Source organism: Vipera berus (genome assembly GCF_964194415.1).
Source record: "Vipera berus genome assembly, chromosome: 8".
Classification (NCBI taxonomy): Eukaryota; Metazoa; Chordata; class Lepidosauria; order Squamata; family Viperidae; genus Vipera; species Vipera berus.
In genome coordinates, this window is record NC_138211.1 from 475,456 (window position 1) to 493,936 (window position 18,481).

The 18,481-nt window shown below is 51.0% G+C and overlaps 2 protein-coding genes across 6 annotated transcripts; both read left to right on the forward strand.

The window, feature by feature from the left end:
- Positions 1-101: 101 nt before the first annotated feature.
- On the forward strand, positions 102-12,129 carry VPS11 (VPS11 core subunit of CORVET and HOPS complexes). Of its 2 annotated transcripts, XR_014027215.1 has the most exons (17): positions 102-272; positions 379-527; positions 918-1,053; positions 1,640-1,803; positions 1,915-2,162; positions 3,225-3,426; positions 3,675-3,826; positions 4,597-4,783; positions 5,344-5,487; positions 5,635-5,823; positions 6,231-6,392; positions 6,483-6,622; positions 6,760-6,962; positions 7,965-8,136; positions 8,448-8,670; positions 8,759-9,169; positions 12,109-12,129. XR_014027215.1 is itself a non-coding variant. In XM_081333721.1 (16 exons), the coding sequence occupies exons 1-16, from the start codon at positions 137-139 to the stop codon at positions 8,921-8,923; spliced, it is 2,772 nt and encodes a 923-aa protein (XP_081189847.1). In that variant the 5' UTR covers positions 102-136; the 3' UTR covers positions 8,924-9,622. The 2 variants fall into 2 exon arrangements, 1 of the variants encoding a protein (XP_081189847.1); XM_081333721.1 differs by lacking the exon at positions 12,109-12,129 and having other exon boundaries at positions 8,759-9,622.
- Positions 11,112-18,301, forward strand: HMBS (hydroxymethylbilane synthase). 4 transcript variants are annotated; one of them, XM_081333726.1, is made up of 14 exons: positions 11,112-11,649; positions 12,737-12,790; positions 14,117-14,189; positions 14,331-14,380; positions 14,526-14,581; positions 14,787-14,864; positions 15,095-15,172; positions 15,655-15,730; positions 16,270-16,383; positions 16,474-16,512; positions 17,085-17,204; positions 17,287-17,340; positions 17,530-17,616; positions 17,870-18,301. In XM_081333726.1, the coding sequence occupies exons 3-14, from the start codon at positions 14,150-14,152 to the stop codon at positions 18,038-18,040; spliced, it is 963 nt and encodes a 320-aa protein (XP_081189852.1). In that variant the 5' UTR covers positions 11,112-11,649; positions 12,737-12,790; positions 14,117-14,149; the 3' UTR covers positions 18,041-18,301. The 4 variants fall into 4 exon arrangements, with proteins under 4 accessions (XP_081189852.1, XP_081189851.1, XP_081189853.1 ...); XM_081333725.1 differs by lacking the exon at positions 11,112-11,649 and adding an exon at positions 12,282-12,384; XM_081333727.1 differs by lacking the exon at positions 11,112-11,649 and adding an exon at positions 12,418-12,592.
- The last annotated feature ends 180 nt before the right edge of the window (positions 18,302-18,481 follow it).

Below are 18,481 nucleotides of genomic sequence, written 5' to 3' on the forward strand. Positions count from 1 at the left end.
GGCTTCTCCCGCGCCCGCCCCCGCCGGAGGAGCGTCACGGGGCGTGGCCTCGGCGAACCTCGGCCCCCGAGAGTCCCCGCGGCGGCGCGTCAGGCCTCCGGAAGTGGCCGTCCGTCGCCCCCCCCCGCCCTCCCCGATGGCTGCCTACCTGCAGTGGCGGCGCTTCGCTTTCTTCGACCGGGAGCCGCTGACAGACCCCGGCGGGAACCCGGTGCTGCTCCCTCCGGGCATCGTGGTCTGCGACTCGGGCCGGGGCAGCCTGGTCTTCGGGGATATCCTTCCGTGGGCGCGGGGCGCGGGGCGCCGGAGGGGGCGGGGGCCGGGCGCGGCGAGCGGCGTCGGGCGCCCTTCTGTGGAGGCCCCTTAACCGCACCGCACACTGGGAAGGGCGGATACGGTTCCTGCCGCGCTCCCTGGACCTGAGCAGCTTCCAGGCCTACAAGCTGCGGGTGACGCACCTCTTCCAGCTGAAGCAGCACAGCCTCCTGGTGTCGGTGGGCGAGGAGGAGGAAGGGATCAACCCCCTGGTGAGCTCCGCGTTCAGAGCGACTCTGGTTTGGCTGCCCTGAATTGGAAGCCTGCTTTTCTGCCGGTGCGACTTGTATTTATTTAATTTGTCATCTCTCCGCTGGTCAAGAGGTTTCCTTTTGAAGTCTCTTCTCTATGGACTTCTGAATCTTCGTGGGATTGATCTGATATGAACCCGTTCCACCTCTAAAATCCTCTAGCGCTAGGCTTTTGTCCATTGCTCTAACTTCCAGAGAAGCAAGGTTTATTATCCTGTCCCCAGACAGAGTAATAAATAGTCAATATAAAGCAAGAAGGATACAGTTAAAAGGAGGTATTATGAATGCAAAATATGCAAGCTAAGAAACCTAGTACAAAATTTACCAGTCCAACAGTCTCTTTGTTTGTAGGTCAAAGTCTGGAATTTAGAGAAACGCGATGGTGGGACACCTCAGTGCACCAGGATTTTCCCTGCAATACCAGGCAACAAACTCACACTGGTATCCTGTCTCACCGTCCATGAAAATCTCAACTTCATGGCTATTGGTAACTAGAGTTGCTATCGTGTATTCCAAACATATATATTTATATTTATTAAACTTATATACCGCCCTTCTCCCGTAGGACTCAGGGCGGTTCACAAGGTTTTTTAAAAAAACAATACAACAAATTACAAAAATTAAAAAAATTACAAAATTAAAAAATGATTACATTAACCTTAACATGAATCGGAACGTGAACTGGGAAGAGAAATGCTTGGGAAGGCAGCCTGCAAAAGTATTTTTATATGCTTTTGTTAAAATCTGTGGTAGTTCAAGTGGTACGTGGGTACCTGAAGAATATCTGTAAACATCAGCTGGTGTGCGCAATGCAGCAGGGTAGGCTACCTTGGTTACCAGCTTGTTTCGGGGTCTAATTCAGGGCACTGGTGTTGAGTTTAAAGCCCTACATAGTACGGAAGAGGTCGCCTGAAGGCTCCACTCAGCTTGTTAGAAGAAGGGAATGTTTTTAAAATGCCCTGTAAACCGCCCTGAGTCCTTCGGGAAAGGGCGGTATATAAATCTAATTAAATTAAATTAAATTAAATTAAATTGATATCTGGATCTTGTGCTTGTTTCCTCCTTTCTCATAGGCTTTGTGGATGGGAGTGTAGTGCTTATCAAGGGGGACATTACAAGGGACCGGCATAGTAAAACTCAAGTCCTACAGGAAGGTGGCCATCCAGTTACTGGGCTTGTGTTTCGCCAATCAAGCAAAACAACTCATCTGTTTGTAGCTACCACTGAGAAAATTCAGGTATGCTGCTAGTCTACTGGGCAGTGAGGATGTGGCAGAACTCAGGTTTGACCCATTCTTTGCCTGATTAGATTTCTGTCCTCACTGCTGCCCTTTTCTTTGGCTTTGCAGTGTTATACACTCTCAGTGAAGGACTGTCCATTGCTGGAACTGGACATGCGTGGCTGTGGACTGCGCTGCTCCACTCTCAGCGATCCCTCCCAGGACCTCCAGTTTATAGTGGCAGGAGATGAATGCGTATATCTGTACCAGCCAGATGAGCGTGGGCCTTGCTTTGCCTTCGAGGGTCAGAAGCTGATTGTCCATTGGTATCGAGGCTATCTGATCATCGTGTCCAAGGACTGGAAAGCATCTCCCAAGTAAGTTTGTTTTATTGCTGGGATGGATCTCTGGGCATTTAGATGAAACCCCTCTAAATACAGGTGCGTTTCTGAACATTCCTAATTGTACTAATTTGTACTTGCAATAAGCATTCTTGTCCTTCATTTCTCCCTATGTAGCAGAACAATTTCAGCTTTGCTTTTCAGACTGTGTCAGAACTCTTCATTTTCTGAGAGTTGTGACTGGGATTGTAAATAAATGATAGAGAATGTAATTGCCTTAGGCCCGGGATATTTGCAGGACCGTCTGCTGCCAGGAACGTTTTCCCATCGCCCTGTGTGCTCACACAGAGAGGGCCTCCTCAGGGTGCCGTCGGCCGGACAATGTCGGCTGGCGACCCCCAGGGGGAGGGCCTTCTCTGTTGGGGCAGCTGCTTGGTGGAATCAACTCCCCCGGGAGCTCCGGATGGCCCCAGACCTTCGGTCCTTTCGCCGTGACCTTAAGACATATCTTTTCCAACAGGCCGACCTGGACTGATGATAATGGGGTTTTTAATTATGATTTTAAATGTTTTTATTGGTTTTAGTGGGACTTTGACACAATTTAATTCTTTTTTAATATTTGTACTTTATTGTTGTTAGCCGCCCTGAGTCCTTTGGGAGATAGGGCGGCATACAAGTCTCTTTATTTATTTATTTATTAGATTGATTGATTGATTGATTGATTGATTGATTGATTGATTGTCACTAGGTGCCTAAAAGCACATGACTGATTTTGGAAACATTCATAGTTTTCAGTAAGATTTAAGGTGTCGTCGTTTGTGGAATTATTTGATGGGTGTATCTATGCTTAAAAAGAAGCGTAGAGCAGCCCACTGTCTCTGCTGAGCGCATCACTCCCTTTTTCGAAGAGTGCAGCTCCTCGTTGGCATCACTCTTTGGAAGGGTGCAGGCGGGCGGGCGATGGCCAAGGCTGCAGCTCTTCCTTCACTGAGGACACAAACATGAGCTCACGGTGTCTGTAGTTGAGGCTGTTTCTGTTTGAAAGGATTAAATGTAAGGTGGAAGCTTGGCTTTTGGTCTTCCTCCTCTCTGCTCCAGATCCGAGTTTCCTGGGGGAGATCCACAAAACTCTGACAAGCAAATCCTGAATATTTACGACCTGGGCAACAAGTTCATTGCCTACAGCTCTGTGTTTGATGATGTGGTGGATGTCCTGGCAGAGTGGGGATGCCTCTACGTGTTGACGAGGGATGGGAAACTCCATGTGCTGCAGGAGAAGGATACGCAGACCAAACTGGAGGCAAGGGATTCTTCTTTGCTTTTTCTGGAGCTTGCTGGGGCAGCGAGAGAGGGGCTCATGCCCTGATCTGGTCGTCAGGGAACTTGCTTTAAGGCCTGCCCACTGCAGAGTTCTTTCCACACCAACTTCTGGACAAGGCTCTGAGGAGGGGAATGGACTTGACTGCTTCTTGCAAATGGCTGGAGAGAGCAGCTTTGACTAGAACCTCTGCCTGGAATCTTTCCTGAACCACATCTTCCTTTTAACAGATGCTCTTCAAGAAGAACCTTTTTGAAATGGCCATCAACCTGGCTAAGAGTCACCACCTAGACAGCGATGGGTTATCCGAGATCTTTCGCCAATACGGAGATCACCTGTACAACAAGGGCAACCATGATGGTGCTATTCAGCAATACCTCCGGTGGGTAATATTAAAGAATTAGGTGCAGATTTGGCCTCCCTCTCTCATGGGACTTGGCATCGATGGTGAGACTTCTCTGGGATCATAAAGCGGGGTTAGTATCCAACTAATTTGCATCTTCTTGCATGTTTCTCTTCCTCTTGCTGTCCTGTTAAGAGGGAGATTCACAAGATGGCAAATCTGTCCAAATGGGGACTGCAAATTGATGTTTCCAGTGAGCACCAGTCCTGAGATAGATCACAGTGAAGGCTGGATAGTTCCTGGCTGGTGAGAGTATTTTTCCTCATCAAATGGAAGTTTTTAAGAAGTTTTTAAGAAGAGACTGGACAGCCATTTGTCTGAAATGGTATAGGGTTTCCTGCCTTAGCAGGGGATTGGACTAGATGACCTCCAAGGTCCCTTCCAACTTCTTCTTCTTCTTCTTCTTCTTCTTCTTCTTCTTCTTCTTCTTCTTCTTCTTCTTCTTCTTCTTCTTCTTCTTCTTCTTCTTCTTCTTCTTTTATTATTTTATTATTAAATAAATGGAAGGACTGCCTAGGGTGTAAATAAAGTTTGGAGATCTATGGCGTGCATCAACTCAGGATGGGAGTATCTTTAGCAGGGTGCTCTTGAGAGAGGATTCAGACTGCTGAAGCCACCTATTTCCGCCCTCCTCCCCAAACTGGTCTTTGCTTGCTTCCATTCTAGTGGCACCAAGGGTTGCAGCTGCTCACTTGTTTGTGACCTACATTGTTTAATCCCAGCAACTGGGACTTATGCTCTTTTCCTAGCACTATTGGAAAACTGGAGCCATCTTATGTCATCCGCAAGTTCCTGGACGCTCAACGGATACACAACCTGACTGCTTACTTGCAGATGCTCCACTTGCAATCACTGGCCAATGCTGACCACACCACCCTGCTGCTGAACTGCTATACCAAGCTGAAAGACATCTCCAAGCTGGAGGAATTCATCAAGGTGATGAGGCAAATGCACCTCAGTGCCTTTTCTTCTAGATCCCAAATGGAATCCCTTCTCTGTGAATCCCTTCCGCGGATGGAAGCTCCTGACTTTTACAGGTGTCTCTTCTGGCAGGGAAACTTATGCTTATCAGTTTCACGAAGAATGGTTACGTTGATGTTCTTTATATATAGTCTTCTGAAAATTTTAATCTGTCTTCTCTGCCCGAGTTGCCAGATGTGCTAGAGTTTTCCTGTGCAGATGTAGAAAATCTCGTGAGATGAGATGCATCCTCTGTCTGGTGAGGATGTCACTTCAGTCCTGGAGTGAGGAAACCTTAGAAAACTTCCCTTTGCAAGGGAAAAAACAACAATTACGTTCTCCCTTCAGCTGATGGGATGACTTAAGTAGAGTTCTCTTTTCTCTTAACTTTGAAGAGGGTGAAGAGTGCAGGCCTTCCTCCTCTTTTGCAGGGCACTTGGTCCCAGACGTTTGGGCATGAGGGAGCCTGGAAGGCTCCATTTGAGGTTTAGCTGACTCGGTCTGGGTTGACTCCATTCTCTTTGTGCCTTCTGTAGACCAGTGAGAGTGAGGTGCACTTTGACGTGGAGACAGCTATAAAGGTGCTTCGCCAGGCAGGTTGTTATTCCCATGCTGTGTACCTGGCTGAGAAGCACAAGCACCATGAGTGGTACCTGAAGATCCAGCTAGAAGATATCAAGGTGAGGCCTGCCTGGTGGTTTCTGGACTTCTCGTTTGGCAGCCGAGGAAAGAGGGGAAGTGGGGAGTGTAAGCCTGTTCTGAAATTGGCTCAACCTGGAGAAGCAGAGGTAAAACGTTTTTCAGTGCCTGATTCCTCGGTCTTGCAGAACTTCCAGGAGGCCCTGTGTTATATCGGCAAGCTGCCCTTTGAGCAGGCTGAGAGTAACATGAAGCGCTACGGCAAGATCCTCATGCATCACATCCCCAATGAAACCACTGAACTGCTGAAGATCCTCTGCACAGACTATCGGCCAAAGGAAGACCATGAGGGTTCTGGCCTGCTGGCGGAGCAGAGGGTACGGGCTGAGGCTTGGAGGGAGAAGTACCAGTTGCCCAAGGGGTGGGGCTGAAGTGTCTTGAGCCCAAATATCATGAAAGGCTTTAAAATAACATGAAACCAAATCGGGGGTAGTAATTTGCGTATAGCCCGGGAAAGGGTAAGGGTGTTGACAAAGTGGGAAGGGGCAGGAAGGGCACAAATATTTCGGGCTTCCTGTGAAAATCTCTTCGTGCTGTTAGAGCAATTCTATTCTTCCTCTAGTTTCACTGCAATGTTTTCTGTGATTCCCACTGTACCCAGTGGATGCGTCTTGTAGGGAAATGTTGGTGTTCTGGGAGGCAGATGGCTCTGCTTGAGGGTTTAGGAAAATTTTGCTATCTGACTTTCTCTTCTGCTCTCCTACCTAACTGCTTCATGATGCAGGCAAATCCTGATGAATTCATTCCCATCTTTGCTAACAACCCCCGGGAGCTGAAGGCTTTCTTGGAACACATGTCTGAGGTTCAGCCAGACTCTAAACAGGGTGTATATGACACCCTGCTGGAGCTCCGTCTCCAGAACTGGGCCCATGAACAAGATCCACAGGTACGCCCTGGGAGATTGCTAAGTGTATGTGGTCATGGGGGGCCCTGGAGTCTATCTGACATCCAAAAATGTCCTCTTGGGTCTTCCCAGATCAAAGAGAAGCTGCACAGTGAAACCATTCTCTTGCTGAAGAGTGGAAAGTTCCAGGAGGTCTTTGATAAGGCCTTGGTCTTGTGCCAGATGCATAATTTCAAGGATGGGATCCTTTACCTCTACGAGCAGCACAAACTGTGAGTGCAAATGAGCGAGTCCTTTGTTACTTGGGAAGGGGAAAGAAGGCTAGCCGGTTTCAAACTGGCCTAGTTGGTGGTCCTCAGGCTCTTCACCAACTCTTGTCTGCCCTATATTGTGTTTCTCGTCTCCCCAGTTTCCAGCAGATCATGCATTACCACATGCAGAACGGGCAGTACCGGAAGGTAGTGGAGGTTTGCGAGCTGTATGGGGAACAAGAGGCCTGTCTTTGGGAACAAGCGCTTGGCTACTTTGCCCACAAGGAGGAGGACTGCAAGGAGTACATGGCGGCTGTGCTCGCACGCATCGAAACCAAGAATCTCATGCCTCCTTTGCTGGGTGAGGCCAGACTCTGCCTTTGGGGTGAGGGTGCTGGCCGCAGTTAGCTGAGCGCCAGCACCTTCTTTTTTGGCAACAGAGCCAGAGAAGAAGTAGCTTAGCCTTGCCCACCCTGGGAGCAGTGATTTTGTGGAAGTTGGTGATGGGAGCTATTTTCTGATTTTCAAGTGGCCATTGCCGCTTAGATGTGGGTGGAAAATATCTGAGCAGTTAGTCCTACTGACAGAGTTACCAAGTTTTGACTTGTCTTGATCTTGGAGGGCAGCCACGTCCTTGCACAGCAGCCCCTGCTCACACTCTTCTCCCATATCGGTTGTGCACTGTGCCTCACTGCCAGCCTGTGAATGGGAGTGGGAAAATATTTTGTTGGACTTCAAAATAGAAAAAGAGGGGTATTTCAGTAATTTAATCCATTTGATAAACATTACTCGTCTCTTCCAAAAGGTGGGAACCCCTCCTTATGCGCACACAGATGAAAACCTGAGAAAATAATAAGCTTGCAAGGTGTCTGATTCAGCTCGTACATTTTGGGGGTTTATATGCTAATTTTTTATATTGTTATTACTTCAAAAGTGATTTTAACAACACAGGAGCAGCTAAGTTTATTTTTGGATGGGTTGCTGAAATGGCTGAGACAGTCCGGCAGCAAAACACACAATAGCAATAGTACTTAGACTTATATATCGCCCCATAGCATTTCACAGCTCTCTCTGGGTAGTTTACAATGTAAGCATTATTTACATACTGCCCCCCAAAATCTGGGGGTCCTTATTTTACTGACCTCGGAAGGATGGAGGGCGGGGTCAAACTTGAGCGGATCAGGATCAAACTCCAGGCTGTGGGCAGAGTTCACCTGCAATGCTGCCCTTTAGCCACTGGGCCGTCAGGGCTCCTACAGACGCCCTGGTGCACTTTTTGGCTCAGATCAGTATTGTGGAAGAAGCAACGCAGCAACTGCACCCATAGTATTCTTTTCTGCCCTGATGGGTGTCTCTTTTCTAGTTGTACAAACCTTGGCTCACAATTCCACGGCCACCCTGTCAGTCATTAAGGATTATCTCATCAGCAAACTGCAGAGACAAAGTTGCCAGATAGAGCAGGATGAACAAAAAATCCAGAAATACCGGGAGGAAACCAAGCGGATCCGCCAGGATATTGAAGAACTGAAAACAAGGTAGCTATAGAACCTGCTGCTAAATCTGTCCCAGAGTCATCAGATTCCACCCATCGCCCCGTTCTGCAGGGTGATGCAGTGTGGAAATGGAAGTGCTTAATCAATTGGAAAAGGAGGCAAAATCTCTTGCAAAAATGTTGAGCAGAAATTCCACTGCTTCCTCGGAAGGCTGCTGCTTTTGCCCCCCTTTGGGAGTGCAGGCAGTGTCTTCATCCAAGGCTTAGAGGTCAGATCAAAGGAAAGTGACTGTGGCAGCACTGGGTGACTAGTGCCAAGGGGGTGCCCCACGTTTGTTGACTTTTTTCCTCTAGTCCCAAAATATTCCAGAAGACAAAGTGCAGCATCTGCACCAGCGCTCTGGAGCTGCCCTCGGTGCACTTCCTCTGCGGCCATTCCTTCCATCAGCACTGCTTTGAGAGCTACTCGGAGAGCGGGTCAGAGTGCCCCACATGCCTTCCTGAAAACCGGAAAGTCATGGACATGATCCGTGCCCAAGAGCAGAAGCGAGACCTGCATGACCAATTCCAACACCAGGTGGGTTCCTGGGCGGGCTCTGGTGTTTGTAAACAGGCTCAAATATTCTCATCCCTGCCAAACATCCTTTTCTTTTGGCCTCCGGCAGCTGAAATATTCCAACGACGGCTTCTCTGTGGTTGCTGATTATTTTGGCCGTGGTGTTTTCAACAAACTGACCCTCCTCACAGACCTTCCTCCGAGCAAGTCGGCTGCAGTGCTGGATGCCAACTTGCAGCGGGACCTGCTTGTCAAGACAAAGAGGAGCACCTAGAAGCCCTTCCGTCCAGATGGATTTACTTTGTGAAGCTGGGAAGTGGCAGAGACGGACCCAGGCGGGGAGGGGAAGAAATGCGAATCGGGGGCAGGAACCTGCTGGCTGTCCTTGGCTCTCCCTCCTCCCCAGGACGGGCACCAGGCAGGGCTGGGGCGGAGGGGTGGTGGTGCAACTTTCTCTGGCGGAAACAGCCTGACTTGGGCTTTGGTTCCAGGCCCTGCCTGGCCGCTGACTCTCAAGCAGGCCTGAACAGAGCCTCCGGCCAGGCCTACCAGGGCCACAGTGGCAGCTCCAACTGCCGCCTCGGAGGGGGGAAGAATAGCGGGGGGGCAGGGAAAGGCCACCCTCCCTCCTTGAGGGTTCATGGTGTGACTGCATGACTGACTAAAGGGCACTCCTTCCACCTGCCTCCAGGCCTTCTTTTGCACGGGGGGGGGGGCTGGGCAAGGGTCCCTGGCTTGGGCGAGGTGTCCCACCAGCCCGGAAGTCTCGCTGGAGTGAAGGTGTGCTTTCCAGCTGATCGCATATGTGCTCTCATGTTCAGCATCTAGTCATTCACTCACATACTGATAGACCTGGGAAATTGCCACACTCAAATCACTTTCAACCAAACAATGAGGCAGAAACGGTTCTTTAGAATTCATGGAGACCCAGTTAATTTAAAATAACAGCAAACTTTATTGATTACAAAGTGTATCTCTTGCTTTTCTCGCTTTGTCTCTCTCTCTCTCTCTCTCTCTCTCTCTCTCACACACACACACACACACACACACACACACACAAACACACAGGCTTCAGGACCGCAAAGTCCTTGCTTTGTTGGTGGGTCTCAGGGAGAGACCCAACTCAGACCCAACTTTTGTCAGATGCGGGTGACATTTTTTCATTTCCTTCTTAACTACTTTCCCTGATGGACCTTTTCCTGGCTTTTGTTCACCTTGCTTATGTGCTTGTTACACCTTTCACTTATACTGGCTTACCCATTTCTTCCCTGGCATCGAGTTAAATTGGAGATGACACAAAATGGGGCTCACCCATCACCCACTCAGAGCATTACAGGTTTTTGTATGTATTCTTGCCAGCAGGTTTTGCTGTCTAATTGGCATGGAAGTGCAATATTTTAAGAAAACAAATTTAACACATTGAAAGATTGAAGAGATTAATACAAAGGCAAATAGAAAAAAAAATGAACCATTTTCCTTTCCCAGGATCCTAAACCAGGTAACCAAGATGCGAGCCAAGAGCAGGTCAATCTCTTCAGATCTTGGGTGTGGAATGGGACAACTCTCTGCAGACAACTCACCACCGGACAATTTAACAATTTAATTTAAATAATTATAAATTACTTTAATTTTTGTCATTCACATTTTATTTTGTCCCTCCTTTTGCATTCTTTAATTACTCTATTCCACCATTTCTTTGATATTAGAACTCTTGCCCCATGGTGAGTTAGCCACAGTGAGTTGTCCCAAACTCCCTGAGCCAATTCTACAAACACTGTTGTTAAGGGCTTCTGGGCATAGTCCCAGGAGGAGTATTTTGAAGAGAATGTAGGTCTTCCTGGCTTGGATCTTGAGAAACAGGGGAAGCCTCAGTTTGTGTCCAGGTACACCTGTAGATTAAGCCAAGCGAGAAAAAGGACAAAAGAGGGACTGGTGCCATCTTTGGTTTAATGTCGCTTGGAATAGCTTAAGAGTGGTTCCCAAACTTTTCTATACCCCACACCCCTAGAACTCTTCTGATATATTCTCGCACCCCTTACAAAAGTTCGAAATAACGGCAACAAATTATGCATAGACGCTATAAATTGAAAACCCAAGTTTTAGCACCCCCTGGAATATCATCTTGCACCCCTGGTTGGGAACTCCCAGCTTAAGAGATTCGTAAGAGATTATGGGCTCCTAATCAATGCATCATCCCCGGGTTTCACAGTGAACACCAGAGTGCGTGGGAAACCAAACAGGATTTCATAGGGACTATATCCAGCTGGAGATGGAGCTTCTAATTGGCTCCTAGAACGGTTGGCAAAGAGTCTGCCCACGCATGTGGGTGTTGGAGACAAGAATTTCCTTATTCCCAATTGTGGGCCAAAGACTTCAAAGAGTTGAGTAACAAAAGATGTGCTACCTGTTGAAATCTGGAATGGTGCGCTGCAGTGACAAAAGACCTGTGGGTTTTGCAACAACCTTGCAGTGGGGTTTCCAATTTTATTGGGAATGGACAAGGCTTCCACCCATTCAGAAAAGCCCTTAATGTAATCCAGGAAAATTGTGTCCCATGTACCAATATGTCTTTGCCCATAGAATGGAAGTTGCAACTTAAGAGTAGCTCCCGTTTTGAACTTGGCATCCCAGACAACGTGCTGACCCCTTTGCCACTGACTGGGTCCCATTACAACTAGATGTGCCTTCAGCAAGGTTTTCTTTGCTCCTTCATCGGCCATGTTGTGCGAGTTCAAAATAATCTGTTCCTGTTCCCCCAACTTAGTTCCCCCTACTAAGGCATGTGTCTGTTGAGCAATCTAGTTCTGCCTCTTGTATGCTGTAAGAATTTGGTGACTTCCAAACTACATCTCTGGTAGAAACGGCAACACAGGGTTAGAAAAGCTAAAGGGCTAAGCAAAAATTCGTTTTCTACCTTAGCATCTCTCCCTGGATGCATGGACTCCTGACTCAGGTGACGCTTCTTCCTTGACTTGGTTGCAGCGACAGTTCCAACACCAGGTGGGTTCCTGGGCGGGCTCCGGTGTTTGCAAACAGGCTCAGTATTCTCATCCCTGCCAAACATCCTTTTCTTTTGGCCTCCGGCAGCTGAAACATTCCAGCGACGGCTTCTCTGTGGCTGCTGGTTATTTTGGCCGTGGTGTTTTCAACAAACCGGCCCTCCTCGCAGACCTTCCTCCGAGCGAGTCGGCTGCAGTGCCGGAGGCCAGCTTGCAGCGGGGCCGTCCTTCGGCCCAGATGGGTTTACTTTGTGGAGCTGGGAAGCGGCAGAGACGGACCCAGGCGGGGAGGGGAAGAGATGCGACTCGGGGGCAGGAAGCCCGCCGGCCTCGGCTTTCCCTCCAGGACGGGCGCCAGGCAGGGCCGGGGCTCAGGAGGGGGGGGTGTGTGGTGCGACTTTCCCTGACGGAAACCGGGGCTTTGGCTCCGGGCCCCGCCTGGCCGCTGACTCTCCAGCAGGCCTGAGCAGAGCCTCCGGGGAGGCCGCCGCTGCCACCGGCCTCGCTTTGCGCGGACGGGCCGGCCCCGGCGAGGGTCCCCGGGCAGGAGCTCCGCCGACTACAGGCGGGCTGACGGGCGAGGCGCCGGAAGGGGCGGTTCGGGAAGCCCCGGAAGTGGCGTCACGCGGGAGGCTCGACGCGCCCGTCCGGCTAGGTGACCCCGGTGGCGGCGCTCGTTCCGCCGGCCCGCCGTCCTTTGGCCGGCATGAGCGGCCTGTCGCCGTCGCCGCCCCCGGTGAGCGCAGCCCTCTGCCCGGCCCCGCTCGCCGCCTGGCCTCTCCGCGTGGCCCCCTTTCCCCGCGCCGCCCCTCCCGCCGCCCGCCTTATCGCGCATCCCAGAGCGGGGCGGCGCCGGCGGGCGGGCGGGCGGGTCGGGGAGGAGGGTCGCAGCCGCCCGGCCTCGGGCTGAGAAGCGCTGCCGGCCGCCGGAGATGGCCGCGGAGGTGAGGGGCGCGCGCGAGGCCGCGATGCCTCGGCTGGGGCGGCGGAGGCAGAGGAGGGTCGGCCCCGGGCCTTTCCTCCCGGTCTCGAAGCGGCTGCGGCGTTCCGGCCTCGCTTTGCGTCTAACGGGAGAAAATTCTTTGCAGAATAAAAACGCCTCCGACAACCGGACCATCCGCGTGGGCACCCGGAAAAGCCAAGTAAGGGTTCCTAAGTCCTGACACCCCGCGATAGGGAAACCTTTCGGTTGCTCTGCGCTTTTGTGGGGGGTGGGGGTGGGAGTGCTGATTTTTCTCCTCTGCACAAACTCCCGGTTGTTTCTCGCAAGTCAGCAACATTACCCAAGGGAGGGAAAGGCACAGTAGTCGGGTGACAGGCGTGGCCTCCCTTTTTTTCCTACCTTTCAGAAGACCCTTAGGGTGGGGGTGATTGTAACCCCACTGGGCCCCCTAAGCAGCTGAGCCACAGAGAACTTTGTAAGCTGCACCCAGCTCTTCAAATTGCACCTATGCATTTCTGCATTGCAGGGTGACGGGGTACAGCAACTTCTAGCAGCACTTTAGAGTATCACCTTTGGTGACTGGTGCACAAAACCCACTTTTTCTGGCCCTTTAGCACTCATGATGTTACCTATTTGGGTAATGAAATGTCCGCAAGAAAAAACCCAAGCCCAGAAACCACCAAGGACCCCTCAGTTGAAACCTGAGCTACAAATATTCTCCTTTATCAGTACAAAGCCGATAAGGCATTGTTGGCCTTTGCTTGGCTGACAGGGTTAACTAAAGCTTTGGCAGTTGGACCATCCCGAGTAGATTGAGCAAGCCTTGCTCTCTTTTCTTTAGCGTAGGAAGAAATGCAACCTTTTTTGCTCGGGGCTGGAATGGAAAGCAAGCAGGGAAAGTTGTGCAATGTGACAGTGCCAGGAAAGCAGCATCTCCAGCCACAGAAATCCAGCACGGCTGCTAAGGCAGAGGCGTTGAAGGATCCACCCAAAGATGCAGGACTGGGAAAGGCTGATAATGCCATGCCCTCGTAACCTAGAGCTAATCTCCACCTGCCAGTCTCTGGCAAATATGGGGAGGCCAGCAAGGAGCCAAGCAGAGAGGAAGGGATGGGTGGATGGGGGAACAGCTCCCCGCTGCCAAGGCCCAGGAACTGCCTTTCCTCTCGTCCAGCAGCACAGCCAGAGTCTGCCCCCTCCAGTCTCATCTGTTTGGGTTTTTTTTTTAATGCCTGATGGAGTTCAGGTCAGGTGGTGCTTTGTCTTCTCCCAGCACTGTGTTCCCGTAGTGGTGCCTGAGGTCAGAAAACAATGTTTGTGCGAATAACAGGCCCACTCAGAGCTATTTTAGCAGAGAGGATAGAGGGGCAGCGGTTTCCTCTTGCCTGGGCTCTTGTACGAGCAGCAGAAGGTTTGAGTTCTGCCGATTGAGTCCCCTTCGTGATGGGAGGCAGGCAGCTGTTGTGTTTCTGATACGCTGGGGGGTCCTTCTGAGAGCCTTTTCCTTCCTTTCTCAACACTGCAGCTGGCTCGTATTCAGACCGACAGTGTGGTGGAGATGCTGCAGGTGCACCACCCGCATCTCCGCTTCAAGATAGGTGAGCATCCGGGGAAGGGAGCCTGTAAGAGAGGGTCTGCTCTTTGAGGTGGTGTGGAGGTAGTCCAAGCAGGTATATTAGGGGCAAAATGGACGGGAGGGGGGGCATGGTTACCCTCCAACTTTTCTTTTTCTCTGATAGTTGCCATGTCAACCACTGGAGATAGGATTCTAGACACAGCCTTATCCAAGGTTTGTTCCCCTGCTTATGTGTTTGTTTTTCTGCCTCAGCCAGGGCTGTCCAGTAGGGCTGTGTGACAGTAGAGCCCTGGGGGTCCTGGGCAGAGTGGCCTTGCAAGACTGGAAGGGTACCCATGCCGTTTCTCTTCCCCAATAGATTGGAGAGAAAAGCCTTTTTACCAAAGAGCTGGAAAATGCGCTGGAAAGGTCTGAGTAAGTGCTCTTCTTTTGAAGGTTTGTGGAACATTGGTGGTCAAAGCCCAACTCTCCAGGACCATGGGAAAAGTAACATGGGTCCCCTGGATAAGGGCTGCTCCCTACTTGGCCAGTCAGTGTGCCAGGGGAGAAGCCAGCACTTCAATGCCAGACACACCGTGGCATGATGCAGATTGCAGATTTCTGGCCTTCTTTCTTTTAGAGTGGACTTGGTGGTTCACTCCCTGAAAGATCTGCCCACCTCCCTGCCACCAGGCTTCACAATTGGCGCCATCTGCAAGTGAGTTTGAGCTCCTCTTTTCCTTGTCTGGGTGAGCCAAGTGGTGCCCCTGCCCATCGGCCCTCCTTCCTTTTGCTTGTGAACCTGGCCACAGCAGAGGTGCCTGGGGAGTGTCTCAGGAGCAAGAGGGGCCGAGTGGTGCTTGAGCTGCTTTCTCTGCTTGGCCTGCTATCCCTTTGCCAATGTTTACTGGAGAGGTTTCTGAAAAAGTCTTCCTCCATCCTTTGCAGGAGAGAAGACCCACACGATGCTGTCGTCTTTCACCCCAAACATGCTGGCAAAACCCTCAGCAGCCTGCCTGAGAAGAGGTGAAGGGCTGGCTGGAGCAGGGGCTTGGTCTTGCTCCCACCTCTGGAGTCCCAGCCAGGATTGATGCTATAGTGGGCTGTCTGGGTGCTGTGCAGGAGGGGGGAGAACAGGGCTGCCTTGCTTCTTGGAAAGCAGAATACAGAATAACAGAGTTGGTAGTCTTCTAATCCCATCGCCTGCTCAAGCAGAAGACCCTATGCCAGGGGTGTCAAACTGCCACCCCGTGGGCCAGTTGCATCATGGTGAAACTGCGCCCACCCCGTTGCCAGCAATGGAAAAAAAGTTGCGATAAGTCACGACACGTTGCGTGACATTGCGAGTTTAACATCCCTGCCCTATACCATTTCAGACAAGTGGTCATTGAGTCTCTTGTTTAAAAATTGCAGCTTGCAAGGGGAGGAGGGAAGAGCCTGGGAGATCTTAATGGAGTTGAGGAGAGTTCTGAGTAGCCTTGCTCATCCCAATTTTGGTTTTTCTGTAGTGTAATTGGGACCAGTTCACTTCGCCGTGCAGCTCAGTTGAAAAGAAAATTCCCTCGGCTGCAGTTCAAGGATATTGTATCCTTTCATGATTCAGGCGGGCCCAAGTTTACCTTTATTTGTCTGATTTCTCTGACCACCCAAACTTGAAAAGCAACTCTGGGCTGCTTACAATTAGGCAGAAGTGTTGTGTGTGTGTGTGTGTCATCTGCCTGCTCCCAATGAGAAACACATGCTGGAAAAAGACAGGCCTTGCTTTGCTCCTTGCTCTGGCCTTTATTGTGTCTCCAAGCAGCTCACAAGAACAGTACAGTAACTGCATCAATGATACACTGCTCCAATTCATAACAAAATTTAGTCTGAATAACCTAGCTTTTATCCTGAAAGAATTGAGATAACAGCTGGTTCTTACTCCTCTTGACAAGGCAAGTCCTTCTTCAAGGCACCTTTGTTTTTTCCGGTCTGAGTGTGGCCTTTTGCAGCCAAGATTGGCTTCTCAGAAGGGCTGGGTGTCCCTCCCCCCCTCCCAGGCTTAGAGTGACCAGCTGCCCCCACCTCCCAGCAGCAGGTCTGGCAGGCCAGCAGAAGCCTCTTGGTTTTGCTTAGCCTTCCGACAGAGGGGCAACCTGAACACCCGCCTGAAGAAGCTTGACGAGAAGGAGGACTTCAGCGCCCTGGTTCTGGCAGCAGCTGGCCTGAGGCGCATGGGCTGGGGGAGCCGCATTGGCCAGGTGAGGGGCAGGGCTTTGGCACTTGTGCTACGTTGTCCCAAATACCCTATTTTAAAAAGTAGTCTGTTGCTGACTCTCACTTCCCTCTAGATTCTGAGCCCCGTGGACTGCCTGTATGCAGTTGGGCAGGTGAGTGATGGGATCTGCCTGCCCATTTGAACCTCCCAGGTTTCCTTTTGGCAATGGAGCCCCACATCTCTCTCTCTGGCCTCTGGAGAACACCTGGACCTTGGATATTCTGGTATTCTGGGTCTCTTCTGGAAGGGAACTGCACTGCTGAAGATCCCAGAGCCGGGCAAGGAGGCACCCTGGCTGGCCACTTTTTGGGGTGGGATACACTCCAGAAGGGCATGCTGCTACTTATTCTTCGTTGTCCCCAACAGCTTCTGCTAAAGGGGGAGCTGTTTGTTTCCCTTTGCTGGGTATCTGTTGTGGTGGGAGACTACTTTGGCGCAGAGATCTTTCTTGATCAGGCAGCAGGGCTTAGGTGAATCATTTGGAAGGGGAGTGCCCCCTCCCCATCCCAGCTGAGATGCCTGATAGGACAGTGCCTCCGCCAAAGGTACATTTGTACTTAGGGATGGGAAGCCCTCAAGGGACCGTGATGCAAGTCCTAAGGAAGGAGAATGCACTTTTGGGGGGCCCTGAATCACAGGAATGGAAAAGGGCCCCCTTCCCTTTACTGCCCTCTCCTCCTCCAGGGCGCCTTGGCCGTTGAGGTGCGGGCCAAAGACCAGGAGATCATAGAAATGATCTCAGTTTTGCACAACGAGGAGACCGTGCTGCGCTGCATCACTGAGCGAGCCTTCATGAAGCACTTGGTAGGTCTCAGGCTGGTGGGGGCCCCTGGCCATGTCTTCAAGCCCCCTGGCCATGTCTTCAAGCTGATGCTTCCTTCCACAGGAAGGAGGCTGCAGCGTTCCGGTGGCTGTGAGCACCCAGCTGAAGGATGGCCAGGTGAAAGCAACCGACTGCTCCCCCTCCTGCTTCCACTGAAATGCAGACACAAGCAGAGTACAGAAGCCTGCCTCATCCTGGGGGAACAGTTTAGAGAGAGCACCTTTTTTAAGGAACAAAAATGGGGGAAGGCTGTTCACAAATGCTGGCATTTGCTTGCTAATTAGTTTCAACCTCCCTCTTCTCCAGCTGTACTTGACTGGAGCGGTCTACAGCCTTGATGGTTCTGACAGCTTGCAAGAGACCATGCAAAGAAATGTGAATTTTCCTCTGGAGGTAACATTCTTGGTTGCTTTCAGAGTAACAGCTACAGAACTCCTTCAGTTATGAGAAGGGGTTCACAACGAGTTAACTAGGATAACCTCTTTACTGCAAGGAGCAAATCTGAACACATTTGGGGTGTGTATCCCTATTGTTAGCTATCAGTTCAACTTAAGCCCCAGCATGTCATAGCCCTGGAACTCACCCCAGGGTGAGATGTGGCTTCTCCTCCCCAGATCTTTTCCCACAGGCTGCCCTTCCTTTTCAGAATGAAGATGGTCCCAATGACAACCTCCAACATGCTGGCATCACAGCAAGGAACATCCCTCGTCTTGCTCAGGAGGCAGCAGAGAGGCTGGGCCAAGAGGTGGCCAATCTGCTGCTGAGCAAAGGGGCCAAACAGATCCTCAGCGTGGCGAGGCAGCTTAGCAGCGCATGATGGGCCCCACATCCTCAGAGAGCTATGATGCCGGCCAGTTATTCACCCCTCCTGGAGGAGAGGGGAGCAAGGGGTGACCTGCCGCTAGTTCTGCCAGGGGAGCAGCTGAACATTTGAGGTGAAGATGCAGGTTCGGGACAAGAATTGCAAATCTGCATATCCACCAAGGAATCACTGGTTGGTCCAGCAGAGGTGTAAAGTTGAACTCTGCTGAGAATTTGGGAACAATTATTGCTAAAACCTATTAAACAGAGAAAGCAGTCTGGCGCTTTTTCCATTGAACCTTACCAGGGTGTGCAGCGGACTGGGTTCTTAAACCCGAAAGAGCAGATTTTGGGGGGGGGGGAGCGGGCCAACTGAAAACTTAACTCGCGACCACCCCCCATGGGTCAATGCGGCCGGAGACCCACCCTCGATTCCCCCCATCCTAGTTTGCGCGCG